Source organism: Musa acuminata, chromosome BXJ2-8, assembly GCF_036884655.1.
Source record: "Musa acuminata AAA Group cultivar baxijiao chromosome BXJ2-8, Cavendish_Baxijiao_AAA, whole genome shotgun sequence".
Lineage (NCBI taxonomy): Eukaryota > Viridiplantae > Streptophyta > Magnoliopsida > Zingiberales > Musaceae > Musa > Musa acuminata.
This window is the reverse complement of record NC_088345.1, coordinates 53,870,495-53,890,040: the sequence shown is the minus strand read 5'-3', so window position 1 is coordinate 53,890,040 and position 19,546 is coordinate 53,870,495. Positions and strand designations below refer to the sequence as shown.

General features: G+C 36.1%; 1 protein-coding gene across 10 annotated transcripts in view; it reads right to left on the bottom strand.

The window, feature by feature from the left end:
- The window catches only part of LOC103995576 (uncharacterized), a 60,573-nt gene that overhangs the window by 24,712 nt on the left and 16,315 nt on the right, over positions 1-19,546 (bottom strand). For 9 of the 10 annotated variants that reach the window (XM_065123201.1, XM_065123203.1, XM_009416188.3 and 6 more), the window contains 11 exons: positions 17,520-17,583; positions 14,769-14,870; positions 12,886-13,071; positions 12,693-12,820; positions 6,716-6,866; positions 6,521-6,619; positions 6,276-6,377; positions 2,906-2,964; positions 2,673-2,775; positions 1,201-1,380; positions 953-1,069 (listed from right to left, as the gene is read on the bottom strand). In XM_065123201.1, coding sequence (XP_064979273.1) covers positions 953-1,069; positions 1,201-1,380; positions 2,673-2,775; positions 2,906-2,964; positions 6,276-6,377; positions 6,521-6,619; positions 6,716-6,866; positions 12,693-12,820; positions 12,886-13,071; positions 14,769-14,870; positions 17,520-17,583 — 1,291 coding nt within the window. The remainder of the gene's footprint in view (positions 1-952; positions 1,070-1,200; positions 1,381-2,672; positions 2,776-2,905; positions 2,965-6,275; positions 6,378-6,520; positions 6,620-6,715; positions 6,867-12,692; positions 12,821-12,885; positions 13,072-14,768; positions 14,871-17,519; positions 17,584-19,546) is intronic. The other variant, XM_065123204.1, reaches the window with a different exon arrangement.

Sequence of the window (19,546 nt, the reverse complement as noted above, 5' to 3'; positions counted from 1 at the left end):
TTTTTTTTTTTACTTTTCCTTTCCTCTAGCTTCTTTCCCAGTCCTCTGTTTTCTTCTTCTTTTACATCCTCCAACATCACTTGTGTTGGCACTATCTTCATATTGGTGATGTGCTGATCTGCACATAATATATCTAGGCACCAGCTGACACAAGTGTGTGCTATGGAATTTCAGACTTTGTCTAAACTTTCTTTACCGCTTTGTTGTCATTATTGTTATTGTCTAAACCAAGGTCTGCAATTTCGTACCATACCGGAGTTTCAACGATCGCTCGATACGGTACGAAACTGTATACCGAGCGATATACCGCTCGGTATATATATATATATATATATAACTTGGCGACGTCGCCTCTCTCTTCTCCCAGGCGGGGCGACATCGCCTCATCTATATATATATATATATATATATATATATATATATATATATATATATATATATATATATATATATATATATATATATATATAAGATTATATATATTTATATATTTTTTTTATTTAAAAGGCGACGTCGCCTTTTCCTTCCCCACGCGGGGCGACATCGCCTCGTTTATTTAAATAAATATATATATATATATATAATCCGAAAAAGGCGATGTCACGTCGCCGAACGTCGCCTTTTTCTAAAATATTTATATATAAATATAAATATATATTATTTTATTATTTTTTTCGTTCCGTCCAGTAGCGGGTGATCCACGTACCGGTATACCATCGGACCGATACGTACCATCCGTACCGGACGGTATCATTCGGTATTGCCTTCCTTGGTTTAAACTTCACAGAAGAAACTTGTTCTTTCAACTTTCAAAAAAGAAACAATCACAAGAAAGCAATATGTAAAGAACAGAAGGAAGCAAGAACATAATTATCATAAATATGCATATGCTTCATAATGCACCATAACCATGCACAAGAAAGCATACAAGATCACAAAAATTGAGAAGTACCTCCAAAATTTTTAAGTCTGCCTCATCAAAGAAGATGCACAGCCTAGTGTCAAAAGATGCATTAAAATCATCTATCACCGGGACTACTCTTGGTACGTTTGGCTCAAATAAGTTCACCTGCAAGAGTTAAAGTGGAATACAATTACTATAGTATACACTAAAATACAAAAAGAAAAAGAAAACAAGCTAATAAAAGCTTATCTAATATAATAAAAGCTAATAACAGAAAACAAGTTAATATAATATACCTTAAAACCTGTCAATTCAATCCCAAAGCAATTATAGACATCTTGAATTTGAAATTTTAGTTGGGTGCCATTTATGAGATAAGTTGGGCATATGTTTTCCAAGCAGAGTCTGCTATTCAATATCGGAGAACTCTCCTGCTGAGTCTTGGATTGAAGGAAAATTTTATCAAATTCCAATACCTGCCACATTATTTTTTGTATAATTATTAAAACACTAATAGAGAGCATAATGTAGAAGATCAACACTAGCAAAAAGATTAACCATAAGCAAAAATAATTACAAAATGCCAGAATGCATAAATAAACCTTATCCCATAAAGTGTGTTTAGATCAAGTATCTAGGAGAAAGCCTCGTGTAATCTTAGAAAGATCATAACAGAGTGGCTTCTACCTATTTCTATTCATGTATTTAAGTTTGGATATCAGATTGGTTACCCACTGATACTGACTGGGAAAGAACAATATGGAAGGTGTTAAGGGGCTGGTACTGGTCTTCTCTTCCTTTTCTTTCATATTATTCTTCACTTCCATTTATCTCACTCAAAATCCATTGATACTTCCTATTCTTCCTCCTACTGGTAGATATGTCACAATACCAACATCCGCACTTGCAATATTCCCGTCACAAAAAAGATGTGGCAACAAAAGATATACTTTCCAGTTTCCAGTTTCCACAGATATAGATAGGCATTCACAAAGAAGGTCACCAAGAAAGATGTACAACACCTCAATGCAAAAGTACCAGAGAAAATCATCCAGAATAAGCTTGACTACAAATATGAAATAAGAATGATTTCAGCTTCCATTTTGATCTGCACCAGAACTGCTGAAGCTACACAACCCAAATCCACAGCATCCAGCTATAAAGAACATGTACTACCACTATAAGAACTCAAAAGACATAAAAGCAATAACATGTAAAATATAGAATGGAACAGAAGAAAGTAGTTTTTTTCTATAAATCTCATGCTTTAAAATTCTATGAAAACTGAAACATGTATAAAAGAATTACATCTACAATTTTTAGGGAAACCGAATCATCACTTTTCAGGATGTTGCATGAGTAAATCAGCATACAAAACGATTGCTCAAATATAAATTTTTGACAATTTTTGTGCTCCTTTCACATGATACCATTAATCTAATAAGGTAAGATTTCATGCATTTAGATGACAAACGTTCTGCATATACAGAACTTCTTATGACTCTTGCACATGAACTTATATCATACACACAGCTTTTGAAACCTCAAGACAAAAACCAAAATTAATGTCTGAAATTGAATGTGATAATTTGAGCTTTTGTATAGAAAGTGTTGCAGAAGAATGTCACAATACATAGAACTTGATCAATCAAAGTTCACTATTGAAACAATCCAAAAGCTGCGATAACATAATAGTTGCATTTAAACTAGTCTAACATAAATAGTAAATCTACAATCACGATAATGTCTAGATCACAAATGCATTTACCATATTGAGAACTTTTTGCTCCTCATTTTGCAATGGTAAATTCAGGATAGCTTTGTGAATAGTAACATCCCAGTACAGCTTCTTATGGTTACAGATATAGTACCTACAGTTTGAACCAAAGAATACAATGTACTTATATCAGGAAAAGTAACTTCCTTGCTATACATGTATAATGTCATAAATTCATACTTGGTACCTGAAAACTTTTGGGCAAAAAATAATTGAAAACTTACTCAAATTTTGCAAGCAATCTAGCCTCAAAACTTTTCAGCTCATTTAGTGATGACAGCACCTGCCACAGAATCACTAACAAGTCACATTTGTGATCACCACAACTGCATAGATGGAATAATTTAAATGCACTATTATGGATGGAATAACAATGAAAAATTATGCCAAGAAAATTCCAACAAGAAGTGGTGCAGATAGATGTCGGAAGAATTACAAGCAGAAGCATGTGTCTGGGAGAAAGAGAAAAAGGAGACATGACAAAAGGCATTTAAAGAACAGTTAATAAAATGACTTACACAAGAACCAAAGTATTGTGCCCACAAATACTTGAATAAGAATTATTTTTTAACATACAGCTGTAGAGGATAGCATCAACCACTCGGGATAAGACTCAAATATGAATTTGTGCAACCAAAATAGGCACAAGAACGGTTGTCTAATTTTGATCTCTCTCCAAATTTACTAAAAAAAAAATTTGGGCCTTAAGTCGTAACACCACCATACTTTTAAGCTAGTGTTGTCTAATTTTGATCTCTCTCCAAATTTACTAAAAAAAATTCTGGGTCTTAAGTCGTAACACCACCTTACTTTTAAGCTAACAGTAAACGCATGATCATGTAAAAGTGGAGCATATGTATATCAAGTTCAGATGTTAATAAAATATAGGAAACTATATGCCTAAAGCAGACCACTTGATCATTTTTTGTCAACCTATCTGGATTCTGGGTGGTACTAAGCCCTTATCCAATGCAAATTCAGGTGACAAATTGATCGACAATCTTATTAGACATGTAGCAATTGTCTTCTATTTGAAATACATATCCAGGATAAGCCACCTTGCAGCAGATCTAAGCACATCTTGCAGATTTGTTTCATTCTTTCGAAATGCACCACAAAATCAAAATAAATGACTATCCAAATAGAATCATAACTTTCTTTAAATGTTGACATTCCTCCACTCAGCTAATGTGCATGGAAGTTGTTTAGAGTCACATTTGAGAATTGTGTGTGTTCCCATGAATGCCTAGAAAGTAACTCACTAATTTTTTACTCAGTTTCAATTTTTAATTATATATAAAATACAAGTTTAGCAACACCAAGAGATGTGCCGAAGGTACAGTTAAGATTAAGGTTTAAAATTAATGGCTAAAGGACTTGTGCACCAATACTTGGTAACAGTCAGTACTGAATGACCAAAGAGAGAGAAAAAATAGGAAAGGAAGAGAAGAAGAAGAGGAGAACACTGTCACGAACGATCGTCGCGCACCCGCAACAACTCCGTTCAACGAACCGTTCGGCACTCTCATCTACATGTACAACTGCTTGGCAGCATGTTTTAGCTTGGTTTTAAGTCCTTTTGCTTGTAAAAATGTAAGTTCGAACAAGTTGCAGTGCTACAATGCGACCGCTCACCGAACCGAGCAAAACAGTCCCAAAACAGCTCCGTTTTCACGTGCCACGGTCTGTTTTCTGCAGCCCGCTACTGCACGCGAAACGTCAGCCATCTCAGCACCCTGGAACCACCCGGGTGGCACCATGGGGGATGGGGCTTCGGTATAGTGTCGGGCGTTGAACAACCTTTCGCAAGTTTGCACGTTACCTTGACGGGAACTTGTTGTCGCGCCCGGCACTCGGTGAGCAACTGTTTGTGGACTTGTAGTTGTTCGTTCAACCCTCTAAAGTCCTTGTTTTCCTCCTCTCCCTCTTTTCTCTTATGCACGCAAGGTGCTCGCTGAATTGCTTGTAAAGCTTCCCCTTTTCACGAGACGTCAGGACTTGTCCGTCGCTCGTTCTTCGAACTAATCAACTTTCTCTTTTACAGGTCCTTCGAGACCTACGAGAGGTTCAAGTGGGCTGATTTTTGCGAACGCAAATCGCAAGGGCGAAGCGCGACTTAGGCAACGCAAGCTAAGTTCGCGTCTTTGCTGCAAAGGTGCTTCACGACTTAGGCAATTCCAGCTAAGTTTGTGACAACACAGCACCATGTGTGAAAGAGGTGGCAATGATGCATGAAGGAGACAGCAGCAACCACAAAGTTAGGAGTCAAAAATGGCAAGGACACAAGGTGGTGGATACAAAGGCCTCAGCATGGCAAAGAGAAGGCCACAACGAAGGCAAAGCTGGTGGCACAGAACAAGCCTCCCCAAGCCCATGTTCAAAAAGGAATAAAATATTATAAAAATAGCATCAATCAGTAAACATCTTACTGGGCAATGTTATCCTCGTAGGACACTCCTGGTATCGAACAATACCAGGCTAAAACAAAATATACAGGTTTTCAGAAGCAAAAGTTTAGATATTTTGAGTAATAATAGCATGTTTTTATGGTGATTATTGTTGTTGGTTAAATTGATTCTTGATCTATCTCACACAGATTACAGCGAGATGCTTCCGAGTTCCAATGTTCCTCTAAAGCCAAAATAAATGTTAATGAAAGTAATATGATGTAGGCCAGGGTGTGAGGAGGATTTTGGCAACAATCAACCAATATGATGAAAGATGAGACAAAGAAAATGCAGAAAGGAGATTTGAACTCACTCTAGCACCTAAGATTTGAACAACAACTTCAAACCATCCTAGAAAACATTAATTGGTTATTTCAATAAATTCTGTCACATCACCATCATTAAAAAAAATGTTTTTCACCTAAATCCATGAGAAGGATGTTTTGACCAATGGGTTGCTCTATTTTTTATTCTGCATGTTCCCAGCATCTATCAAATGGATTCTGGTGAAGAAACTTGATCTTGATTACTTAATTTCTTGCTGCAAAAGCTATCAACAAAATTTCTTTAGGCTTGGAGACTAAAACCAGCAGAGTTGGTATCCAGAATATTCCATAAGATGTAACATCATGTAGTAAAGGAGACTGTTAACTGGCTCAAGTACTTCCATACAAAGATTTAAGCATCTTGTTCAAAAGTTCTTAAAAATATTGGACTCTGTTTGATAAGTGCTTAAACGCAACAAAGATGGAGAAGGAAGGATGTGCAAAACTGCAACATAGAACCTGTCAAATATTAGAACCTCAAAATATCAGGTTGACCTACAATGCATGTATGCTGATTCATGATAAATCAGACAGTGTGACTTAATGAAAAGCCTTTGTCTATACAATACAAAAAATGAATAACGGCCACAAGAACACTGATAAGAAAAGCAATGCCCAGAGGTGAAAGTTGCAAGCTTCACTTTAACACCACTAAGAAAATGCAACATACAAATGCCTAACTGCTGGAGACAGATAAATCATTTCAGTTCAAAGAAAACAAAATTATCAAGTTTTTAAAAAGCATAAATATAAATTAGCAGAACTAAAAATCAACCCAAAAGATGACTCAAATAATTGATGAATATTCAAGTTATTCTTACCCTATCTTGCTGGAACTGGAAGGAAGTGACAGCACGGTAAAAATGCTGAATATAGAAAAAGAATTCCTTTTCAAAACCAGCTTCAAATGGCTGGAGCACAATCTAATCACATAAAAAAGCTAAATTACAAATCAAGTTAAGATTATACGCCATGTCCAAAATACAAGTCTGCAGCTCTGGAACCCAAATGGGAATAACATGAAAGCATATTTGTCCTTTTCTTCTTCAGAAAAAAAATAAAATACCTTGATTGAAACATCATACTTTTGGTCCAAATGAGGCATATTTACATGTAAACTAAGACATGGCAACAGAGACGTGGTCAGATTTTCCTCATTGATTACCTGTGAAAAACAAAGCATAAAACATGCTAGGGCATAAAATGTCACAACTTTTAGCATTAGCAACCAGAACTAAACAGAAAAAAATGGAAATTTGACCTTCTTATCCATCAAAATAACGTTCTCATTGCTTGGGTTGACAATCTTAATAGAACCTATCGAGGCAAGAATGGCTGCAGAATCATCCCAGAATTCACATTCAAAGACAAATTCACTGCATATTGCTTTACCAATCCTCCTGTCAGATGCTCTAAAACAAAGTGAACAAAGATCAATGTAAAAATAACACTGAGTAATACATATCATACTATCATAGAACAACGAAAAAAATCAACTATTATCAACCACATATAGATTTGACAAATGATTCAAATTCAAACAATTAAGTTCTCCATAATATAATGAAGAAAACCATATATGCTTCAATCTTTAAAACTTCATTCACTAGAACAAATAAAACCCTGACAAGACTAAAAAGTGATCATGAACTTTAGTCATTGACCCATCAAAATTTTCCTTCTCTAAAAAAGAAAGCAGCTAAGGCAAATTTACTTTCTAGTTTCTACCATCACAACCGTGGTTCAAAACTTCGACTACTGGACCTGTACCGGTCCTTGGCTGGACTAGTATTAATCTGGTATATACCGGTGTACCAACATATGATACACCAGCCGAGGAGGAAAAGAAGAGAAAGAAGAGGAGAGGAGGAGAAAAAGAGCAGACCAGGAGGACATGGAAGAGGAGGCAGAGGAGGAGTAAAGAAGAGGAGGGAGAGGAGAAGAAGCATTGGACAGACGGGCAAGCAGGTAGCACAAGATGAAACCCCTTTTTTATCAAAAGAGAGACGGTATTAACCAGTGATTTAAAAAGGCGCTCGGTCGCTCGCCTAGGCGCTCGGGCGAGGCGAGGCACGAGCGCCTCGCTAAACTTCCAGGCGGCGCGCTTCAAAGAGGCGCCGCCTAGGCGCTCGCCCAAGCCTAGGCGTTGGGCGCTTCGGGCGAGCGCTTGGGTTAAACCAGGCGACCGAACCAGGATTTTAGGTCTGGTTCGGTCTCCGGTGGTTAGTTCGTTCAATCGAACCAACTAAAATCGATATCAGATATCGCTGTCCAACCCTAATCGGCTAACCCTGCTCGTTGTCGTTGCCGCTCCCACGCCCGCTACTCGCCGCTGCCACTGTCGCCGCTCCCCGCTCCCGCTCCTACTGTCGCTGTCGCTACTCGTCGCTCCCGTTACCGCTGCCTCCTTACACTCCCGCTGCTGCTGCCTCCTTACACTCCCGCTCCCGCTGTCGCTGCCTTCTTACACTCCCGCTCCCGCTATGCTCGCGGCGAGAGCCTAGCGCCTCGGGCGTTTTTGGACCTTGGCGCCTAGCGCTTTTTAAATCACTGGTATTAACTAGAACACTGAAACCCTACATGAAAAATTAATAATAATTTCAAATCAGACTTACCACCCTACATGACAATTGATGAGGAAGATTTTTTTCCTCAATCAATAAGAATAAAGAATGTGTCCACAATTACTTAAAACAGAATCAAATTGACAAGCCAAAACATCGAAACTATATGAGTTGTGCAGATAAAGACACAAGATTGGTATATGTTAAAAAAATCAATTTGATTTTATACAAAAAAATCAACCAAAGAATCATTATAGACAATTAACAAAAATAAATGGATTAAAAAAATTAACACATGGTTTTTTTAATTAAAATTTATGAAAGAGTTCCTACTTCCTGATGACTATGTTGCTCTACCGTCAAAATGGAATATCAAACATGACAAAGGATCTCTTGTATAGGATACTACAACAAGCCATAATGGGATCAGCTATATGGATCTTTTGCTAGTTGAGCTCTATAAAAAGCTAAATCTATACCTTTAGTTGAGCTCTGTATATGGCTAAGGCAATGCCTTTAGTTAAATTAATAATTCAATATGGGATAAGATTATTTTAAGGATATATATTAAAAAAATTCAGACACAATAAATAATATATTATAGATCTTTTATACATTTTAACTGAAGTTTAAAATATTGATCGACAAGTATCTCCGACTAGTATTTTCAGTTTCAATCAAGTACCGATATAGGATAGGTTACTGAAATCAAATGTATAGGTGTTACCGAAATTGGACTGATATTTAAATTCTTGATACAAACATATTTAAGTAATTTGAGATCATGTCAAAATAAGTCCAGTTATTTTCAAAGTATTGTACTTTTAATTTATATTATCTACTTTTTCTCTTTCACTCCCATTCTTCCTTCTTCTCCGCTCTTCTTCCATTCTCATGTCTTCATCTTAAATTCCTTTTAGAATATAGTTTGAACAGGATCCCTTGATATCCAAAATTCCAAATTCCACGACTCTGGTTAGATCCCAAGGGTCCCATGATGTTTGGCCAATCTATAACAACAGAAACAAGTGAAAATGTCCCAATTATTGCTTGCCTCATCTCTCTTAGAAATAAGTATAAACACTAGATTGGTCTTATGTACCAATAGCAATGGAACATCAGCATGGGCAGAAGCAATAACAAGGATTCTCACCTCCTCCTCCTCACCTCCACTTACGATGTCGCTTTGATTCTTCTTTTCCAAGATGTCCTACCATAATTGACAAGAATCTAAATAATTCCTAGTCATTTTTCATTAACCCCCACCATGTTAGTATCAGCCCATATTAGCACCAATGTTGTTTCATGTTGACAAAGTACGGTGGGATTAAGGGCTGTGCCAGAACCAGTACCTAAAGATATAATGTAGCAACTTTGAGAAAGGAGCTTTTAGCAGTTACATTAATGTGTCATCACCCATTCAGATTATGGAACTCTCAACAATAAAAAGATTGCATAAGGATAAATCCTTACCTTTGTGCAGTCATCATGGACAAACCCACAAGGTTGTATACTCAACACAAATAATCATTAAATAAGTTGTCTGCTAATAGGCCCATCTTGTTATTTTAGGCAACACGACATTTTTTTTCACTAATGAGATTTAAATAGGTACAAACTTTAAACTTTGCTCTACAGAGATAAACTCTAGAAATCAAGCAGTTGAGGATAATAGGACTACAAGTTACTACATGAACTCATAGGGAAGCATAGAATATACAGTTAAAATAAATTATAAATGTACGAAAAAGTTATCTAGTCAGCTCTCTTGCATTGATTACTTGATAGGAAAGGAGCAAGATCATATAGCAGTAGAAAGATCAAATAATGAGAGGCATCTAAAACACTATATGAACATTATATGCTCCATAAAAGAAAAGGTTGCATAAGATAAATACAAGGCCTGTCTCCATGAGAGTGTCGAGCAGTTAGGAATTAAATACCCAAAAAGTTTGACACCATCGAGATCAGAAATTTGAGATAGACGAATACAGTTCCTCGATTAAATATGTGAATGTTGTGATAAATTTTTAAACAATCAAATAGTGTACATTTTACATGCCAAAACATATAGGAGCATTTTCGTCAAAAGATAAAACGAGGAAAATGAGCCTATTTCAGGTGAACAACGAGTTGAAAGGTGATGTACAATATACATGTAGTGTTGTACAGACTCTTCAAAACATTCATTTGGAAATTATTCTTCTCCTATCCCCCATATCTCCATCATGTTTCTACACTGAAACAGTTCCACGGATATCCTTGCATAAGCGACCACATCAAATAATAGTTTTCACATCCATTCAACACTGCTGGTAAGCCAGGTAAGTCGGTATAAATGGGAGGAAACATCGAGTATGATTTAAGGCATTGTCTCATATTGTCAAAGAGTGATTAGTTGATCCTAGTTTGACCATTGATATTGCCTGCAACAGCGCTTAATGGCAGAAACAGATCCATCCATATTGCCAAACCCAAAGAGTTGGGATTGATGGCTTCTTGTTACGATCACGAACATAACAACAATATGGAAATATATTTTGAGATAATTTATTTCACAAGTGAGAATTCTGCTTGCATATTTATACTTCTTAATCTCAAGGGTGTTAAAAGCATGTACAATATATAAAATACAATGTCTTAAATAAAGCTTGATGAATATTTATTTACTCCGAATCATTATGCAACATTTTAAAATTTTCAGCTCCACCAGTTCTTGACCAAATCATATACCAGCTTTCACATCCATGAACTAAATAAGTTATCTATGAATTGTGAAAAGTTCAAAATTAACATATGAAGTTCACAAGCATGATTAGAAACAATCTAGATCATAAATCCTTCTCTAATCATGTTTCCTATGGCCTAATCAGTGCCCTAGAGGATGGCCAAGAGCATGTATCTAAGGGTACAAAATCAGCCATCAATAAGTTCACCTGCTAAGTTCATTCATACAAGATGCCTATGAAAAGCCTCTCTTTTTTTAATGAAATGTCTGATTGGAGGTAAGATGATAAAAAGAACAAGCACATCAACCGACCAAGCTAAAGCAACCATGTCCTTCCCCATTCTCAACTGTTACAATTAATTGTCTTCAAATTGTTTATTTCCAAATTTATGCTAACTTCATAAAGTCCTCTTCAAGTATCGGTAAATGAGATGTCATAAGTTCTTTCTATCAAGGTTTGCCTTTTCAAGTACCAGACCCGTTTCGGCAATCTGCTGGAATGGTATGTACCAGTGTACCAACACATAGTATGCCGGTGCATACCGGTATTTCGACAAGGAAGAAAAAGAGTGTGATGAGGAAGGGGTGGTGGAGGAATAGAGGAGGAAGGAGAAAGGAACAAGGAAGAAAATGAAAGAAAAGAAGAAGTACAACAGCAGCGTACCTGGGAAGCAAAAGCAGCGACAACATCGCAGCTGCGAAGAGGCAGTGCCACTGTAGCATCACAGCAGCGAGAGGCAACAGCAAGAGCTGTGGCATTGTACACGAGAAGAGGGCTTGTGAACCCCTATTGTGAACCAATTTTTGAATTTTTTACTATTTTAATCGGACCACTTGAAATGGGGGTGGTCCGTGTATCGGTCCACACCCATACTGTACCTTTTCTGGTGGTACAACAGTCACTGCTTTCTATTGTTATTGCCAAATACTGTACTGGCAACAAGAACATGTTTTCTTATTTAGAACCAAGACCACACCCAACAAGCACCATGTCACATGTGGAAGTAAAAGATAGTGTAACACAAGGTTTAAAATTTCATACCGTACCAATATATCGAGCTTTGCACGATACAGTACGGTATGGTGTATCGAGCGGTACACCAAGACATACCGAACAGTATGCCTAAAAATATATATATAATTAATATATAAAAATATAAAATATATATTTTATATAAAAAAAATTATAAAAATCAATATATAATAAATATTTTAAAAAAGGAGTACGCAGCCTCAGCGACGTCGCCTCCTCCTCTTCTCCTCAACACCTCGTCTGCTACATTTGGCAAAGAAGACGATGAAGACGTCGAAGGCCACAAACATCTCTAGCCTTCAGCGATGAACGCGGCGAAGAAGAAGGCCACAGAGTCGCAGACGAGGCGATGAAGGAGACAGCCTCTTTCGCTGCTCTAGCCGCAGCCTCCCTAATCCCCGCACCTCCAGATCCTCCTCTTTACGACTTTCCTCGCCGTTACCTCCTGGATCGGGATCGTCGAAGGAGGGCGACACCGGATAGGGATCGAAGAAGGGCATAGAAACAAGTTCTCACCGAGGTTCTCCCGATTCTACCTCTTCTTCGAACGCCCTCTCCTTCTTCGACGCTTCTCCCTTAGTCTCGTCGTAGCCAAGCTGGTACCGCCCAGTAGCAGGCGGAAACTATCGAAATTTTGATTATTACTGACTGAAACAACCTCGTATCGTCCGATACGAGGCTATAAAGAGCGGACCACCCAATAGCAAGCAGTCCACGTACCGGTTCACGGGCGGACCGGCACATACCACACGGTACAGGTGGTACGATTCAAAATCGCAAACCTTGACTGTACATCATATTCCAATTTTCTATATGAAATCAAATGTTAAAAGACTCACTTTGCTTATCACAAATTAGAAAATGTGCTAGAAAATTGATAGAACATGCAAAATAAGATAGAAGGACCTATTACTTGGTTCTGATTGAGGTGATAATTTGACTAATATTGAATCTAACTGAAGATGAGCAAGATCCGCTCCTAATTGAAGAATCGCCAGACAAAGAAGATGTTGGGTGAAACTCAGTTGCTTCATAGATATCCTGCACAAAAGAAATAGATGAAAACTGAAAGAAAGGGATCACACTGGTGACAAAATCAATACAACCTTAATAATGTCATCAGAAACAACGCCCGCAAATGAACCAGTGTCTGACGTTCCACCAGCTCCAAGCATGCCAAGAGATAACCAATTTAACCAACTAGGTGCTCTGGTTGAAGTCTGCTCTCCATTTTGGTTCTCTTCTTGAGCAGACTTAACACTAACGGGAACCTCTGAATTTATCAACAACTCCTGAAACAGAATCTTATATTAAAAAATTAGCCCTAGACAGTTATCAAAGAAATCTACAAATATAATTATTATGATAGAACATAAATAGAAAATCAATTCAGAACTTAACGCCATGAGCAATGTGATGAAATTTTTGTGGTGAAAAGATTATTGTCACCATTTCTTCATAAAAATACAAGACATCTTCAATATCAAAATAATTTGTGATCCAACAGTTAAAAGTATTTGGAACTTCCAAGTCAACGAAGATGACTGCCCTGAATTTGTGATTCAGGGGAAGTTATCATGGTAAGTCAATAGATTTAAATTACAGAACCTTCAGTCATCATAGATGATGACTTTTGTGACACAATTATTTTGGCAGCAAAATATCTCACAATGGATTAATTGTCAAGACTAATATTTCCTTATCCTTCTATAAATACAAACACCGCTTGTATTCATTCTTTCCACTTCATCCACAAATAAAAAATAGAACTTCCAAGCGAACGCAAAACAATAATGCAGAACTTATGAGGTCCTTTACATCATAATCTAACCCTATAATATTGGATTCACCTTCATTGAAAATACAGCATCGTTTGCACCACCCACAACCCAGGTAAGTGTTTTTCTTTTTTTCTTTTTTCTTTTTTCTTTTTTTTTAATCTGGTCTCTCTTTGTCATTCTTTTTTGTTTTCCCTTTTTCCTCCCTGACAAGTCCCACCACTGCTTCCATTATTGTTAACAATAATTTAGTTTATCTGAAGCCTTAAAACCATCAAATCAATGATCTAGTCTTCAAGCCTGCAACAATATCTTAGATCTTCCCACAATTTCTTCATGTCAGAGAAATTTTTTTATTTATCTTCTTATTGTTAACCATCTTGAAATTGGAGAAAACACAAATGATCAGGCTGTTCTGATATCAACAGATGCACTGGATCATCCAGCACTTACTAAAAGGGGAGAGGAATGAAATTTGAATAGATCAATGTACATAGTTGCTGCTATGGCAGAAGTAAAGATGACAAGTGTTAATAGATAAGAGGAAAAAAAGTTAACCCAGGATATCTAAGGAAAACAGGGAATAGATGAAACAGAAATGAACAGCAATTCTGCATTATGAATGTGAACATAAAATATTATCATCAATATTACAGCCTGAAGAACAAAGTCAAGAAACTAAATCATGAGTGATATAAATTATACTGGCCAATATGAACCTATATCAGATAAATCAGGTAACTGAGCAAGATGTTTAATTATGCCTACAGTGTAAACACATCAGATGATGGCAGAGTGGCAAATTTGATGTTAGAGTTTCTTTCTGTTCTCAATAGACAAGATTAGGAATGTCGATCACTATACATTAAAAATATATGGTGCTATTTAACAATGATAAACCATAAGTTCAGCAATAGCAGTAGATACTGTTCGCCAAATGGCAAATAAAAGGGAGGTTCAGGTCAAAATATATTTCTATTCTTTTCCTAAGGCAAGAAATCAGAGTTATACATTTATCTTAAAGAAACAAATTAGAGTCATCATTGACAGACAACAACAAGGCACCTATAGAAAATCATTTTTTGGTAATCTGTTAATCCTACTGTAAACAGAAATCAAGAACTGACGTCAGATAAAAATGATGGAGAATATAACAGTAAATAAGATGTTCTTCCACCGTTAGTGAACACAAATGTAGTCAGAAACAACACCTGCAATTGTTGCTCAGCCAAAGACCTGTAGCTCAAAATATCATCAATATCACATTCTTTGTCCATCTCCTCCAGCTCTTGCAGAATATCTTTGCTGACAAGCTGACAAGAGGCCACTTGGACATAAGCAATTGCATATATCAGAAAAATATAATGGCTAAAATTGCCAAATTGTTGGATGACAGATAGAAATTCAAAGATATAATGGATGAAAATATGAGTATTCAATTTCCAATAACACTAAATTTCAGCAAATAATTTAAGCATAATACTCTAACCCTTAAGATTAAGGGTAGTAAGATCACAAGTGCAACACATAGTTAAAAAGACATGTTAATTTGAAATGAACTTGGGAGTTCAAGATCTATGGTGCTATACACTATAACATAATGGTTTTCTAAAATGAAATAAAGAATAGAATATAAATGATGCAGGAGAAGATAGATATGGGCTCAAGTTGTTCAATTTTAACTTGTTACATTAAGACTTCCCAGTAACTAGAGTAATAAGGCATAAAACAAAGGAAAAAACACTTCCCCTCCAAAAACAAACATAATGACATGAATTCCTAGAAAGTAGCTAATGACATAAAGTAGCCAGAACTCAAAACTGACAAAAGTAGAAGTCAATTCCTCTATTAAGACAATTGCATCAGAAAACTAGACTTAATTCTTATTTTCAGCATCATTTTTCATTCCTTTTCTTCAGTGAAAAGAATATACACTTCATTAAAATATAAAAACAAGACATATATATATATATATATATATATATATATATTCTTGGAGATATAAAAAAATAAAGTGAATAAATAAATGCTACAGATGGGAAAAAAAGCTATAGCCAATTACAAGGCTTCAATCAGGAAAGAGACTCATTATGAGATGAATGACGACTGAAGAACTCAGACTTGATTGAAACCCAATAATATGTCCATAATCTTGGAAAAGAGAAATTTATGGAAGAGAGCAGAGACAAAAAGGAGGACCATCATAACTGAATATTGTAGTGTTTGTTACCAAAAATATTACAACATGTGGGACAGAAAAGGATTATCCACATCTAAAATTTGTAGGAATGTCAGAAACAAGCCTCATTAACATGGTTTGGAAGGTTTCAGTTGTTTAGTCTGACAAGAAGTGATTCCAACACACAGCAAAATGGCACTTAATAAAATGGTCAATGGTCTTGAAATTGATGAAGCAAAAGACAGTTTTAAAGCAATTCACTAGCAACAACAACTTCCTTCTTACAGAATCTACTCTGAGGACAAACCATATCAAGCTCAAAATATGGGAAAGAGCAGGAGTTTACTAAAGGAAAAAATAAGCACCTTATGCTACCATGTTTAAGAGATCTGTAGACTAGAACTCATTAGATTTCAACTTTCAGAGAAAACCATCTCTAGAATCACAACCATGGATGAAACTAAAAGAAGCAAGAGATTAGCAAATTCCATGAGTTTGGATGAATCAGTATTACTTCTCATAATGTTCCAACATGGACCATCAGAGGAGCCTCTCCTCAGGGCTTGGTCCTGATGAAAGCATATGAGATCACTGTAGCCAAGCATAGAAGAAGATTGGGAAAGTTAAGCATTGATCTAATCCAAGGACTTCTCCAAGTGAGATTAGTTGTTCACTTCATTGCACACTGTGCAGAGCCCCGTAGAGGAATGATCCACATGGAAAAAAGTATTCAAAAGTCTATTGTCAAATGGAAGATTTTTGACACCACGTTCCAATAAAGCAAGATTAAGATACATCAACATGATACATCTAAGCTTTCCTGATCCTTAGTTTACCCAAACCAAGCTCCAATTGACATAAACAACCCTGAAAGATTTTCTATTACCTCTCCAAAACAAAATATTATGAAAAACACCAATACTGTTGGTAATCCACCAACACAAAAAGAACACCAGAGGTTTACTAGTATTCCCCTAGAGGAGAAGAAAGAGCATTTCAACTAGGAGTCTGCAATCAAACTTCTTAATAAGTGGTAATTAATCCAATTTTTCAATGGAGTTAAAAGGCAAAGAATCAGTCATTTCAATAATATGTCAAAGTGGGGCATGTCAATCGATGAGTTGGCCAAATGGAACAAATATTGTGACCCATGGATATTTGCTTATCTATAGAGAAATTATACAAAGCACACCAAATCAGATAAGGCTGAGATTAGGTTTAGTGTCTATTACCTTCATTAGCAATTTAGCAGCATAAAAGAGAATAGCATGTTCAAGTATTGAAATACCCTGGATATTCTCTTTAATGAATGTTAATAAAGTAACCAGTAGAGACTTAAATCATATAAGGATAAAATTTGGGTAAGTGATGTCCTCTTCATTGAAAAATGAAAATAGAATAGTATGATCCATGTATTCAAGCAAATTAGTGTAACCTCCCTTATCATTGGAACAAAGGCGCAAAGAAAGAGTGCCAAGAAGAATGGTCTCATTGCTTTACATAAGGCTCCCTTGGGCAAGAAATCAGCCACTAGAATTGGTATTCATAAGCAAAACAAACTTTGAAGGAAGAAATGCAGGCATTTGCTAAAGACCATCTATCTAGTTATAAATCCTCTATCTGTGAAGACATCAAGGATAAAGCCACAGTAAATTTTGTCAGATACTACCTATTAGAACTGCATCATACATGAAAAAGTAATCCAGTACCAATTACAAGAGTCCTGGATGGACCAACATTTAAGAAAGTAAGAAACATGAGCAATAAGAAGTTACAACTATACCTGATCTTGCTGTAGTAATTCCAACTTCCTTTTGTACAACTTGACATACTTCTGGCAGCAGATTCTGCAATAAGATAAATGCATATAAAGGTTCATTTATTCAACCAAAATCATATATTTAATCATCAACAAAGAAAAGAACCTATCAACCAAAAGAAAGCATTAGTTAAACATCAATGAATTTAACCAGGTTTGTAAGGCTGGTGATTGGTCCTCTACCGCATAATTCCACGAACTTTTAGACACAGTTTATACCTAAAGATCAAAATGTGATTCTAAAGAAGACAAGATAGTGGAGGGTGATCACTTAAGAAATATTAGAGAAGAAGAAGAGGCATAATTGCATGGTAGCATCTTCAGCAAATAAATTTAAACAGTTGGTTCACTCAAAATATTATCTCAAGTCCAAATGCCAATACACAACCTATTAGCATATTAATCTTAGATTAAAAATACTCAGCAGCACAGCCTTCTACAGTATAAATTTAAATTAGAGCATCAGAAGATCTTGAATCTATCAATATTAGTCATTTAGCTAATTTTCACACACCATAATAGAATTCCAAGTAATTAATTTATTATACTGGATTATCTAAATAAAATTATGGATCACAAAAGTCAAAGCAGCACTGCACTTGGCACTTAAGAGTCAAGAGTCAAAGACTCCAACTAAAAAGCATTTCTCTGAAATCCAAAAGATATATAGCAAATTAAAGCAAGAAGCAAAAAGAAGTCAAAATCAACAAGACAGATTGTTTATAATGTTGCTGTTCTTCATGAATGTTTTCTGAAAGGCTTTTTTAGTGAATAATAAATTGCTAGTAATAAAAAAGGTGGATTTTCAACTTCTGAGATAGTATTCTTCTACATAATGTAAGGAGCACTAGATTGTTGTCTACAAACTCTACACAAGCTTCTCTTATTTATCTCGTTCAAACTCTTCTCACACTATAAATATATGAATGAACTCATCAATGAAGTGTACTATTATATTCATAATGAAAACATTTCAAGTTGATGTGTTGCTACTCGTTATAAATCTATGAGATATGTACATAAGCTACAGTTGTATAATTGTTTTCACCCACTAATTGTTCAGAATATAATTAGAATCCGTCTGTCTAACATCCTCTATGAGAGTAATTGAATTTGGGGCCTTACTCCTAAAGGTTCTACCTCTGATAGATCCGGATACCATTTTGTGATGAAAAGTGAGCATAACAAGGAAATGGTTGGCCTGGTTGGAGGATGATATGTAGTCAAAGTACCCCTCCAAAAGTCAATTTCTTTTGTAGAAGTTGCCGCGAAACATACTTCCAACTTTGGATCTAAGGGCTAGAACTTTTCAGACTCAATTAGATCCCTGTCCAGTCCGCAAGTTATATTCTCATTCGCCCGGACACTTCCTTTTTCAATACTTATTTTGCATTTGAGTTAGGAGAACTTGTCAAAAGCAGGTTGAAATTTTCTTTCAATGCTCTTTAATGATTGGTTTCAAAGGACTTGGCTTCAAGAAGACCAAGACTTAAAGAAACAGAAAGCCTGGTCAATAAGAAGTATCATAGGTAATTCTATGTGGTTCCTGTGGACCAATAGAAACGACAGTCACTATCACAAGTTCACAACCACCAGCACAAACCATTTTCCTTGTTAAGTAAAGCAGTAGCTACTGCTAATGATCACTCCACCGGTCCTAAAAATTTGAGGGAATAAGAAGGCATTTAGCAATCTTGAAGAAAGTTCTACACTCAATTTTTCTATAGTGTGGTGTATCCTTTTAAACTAACTTATAATCTCAAGGCCGTGTAGTGGCAGCAAGATGCTCGCATAGGAATCTGCACAATGCCAAACATGTCAAATGCAGAGTTATATTTGAGACTTGAAAAGGGTAAGCTGGATGGGATAAAATTCATCTGGCTCAAATTAGATGGGCTGGAAATCATCTAATTGTTTGATGGGCTGGAAATCATCCAATTTTTTGATGGACCTTCTAAGGTTCCATGGCATTTGAAAGCAATTGTAACAGA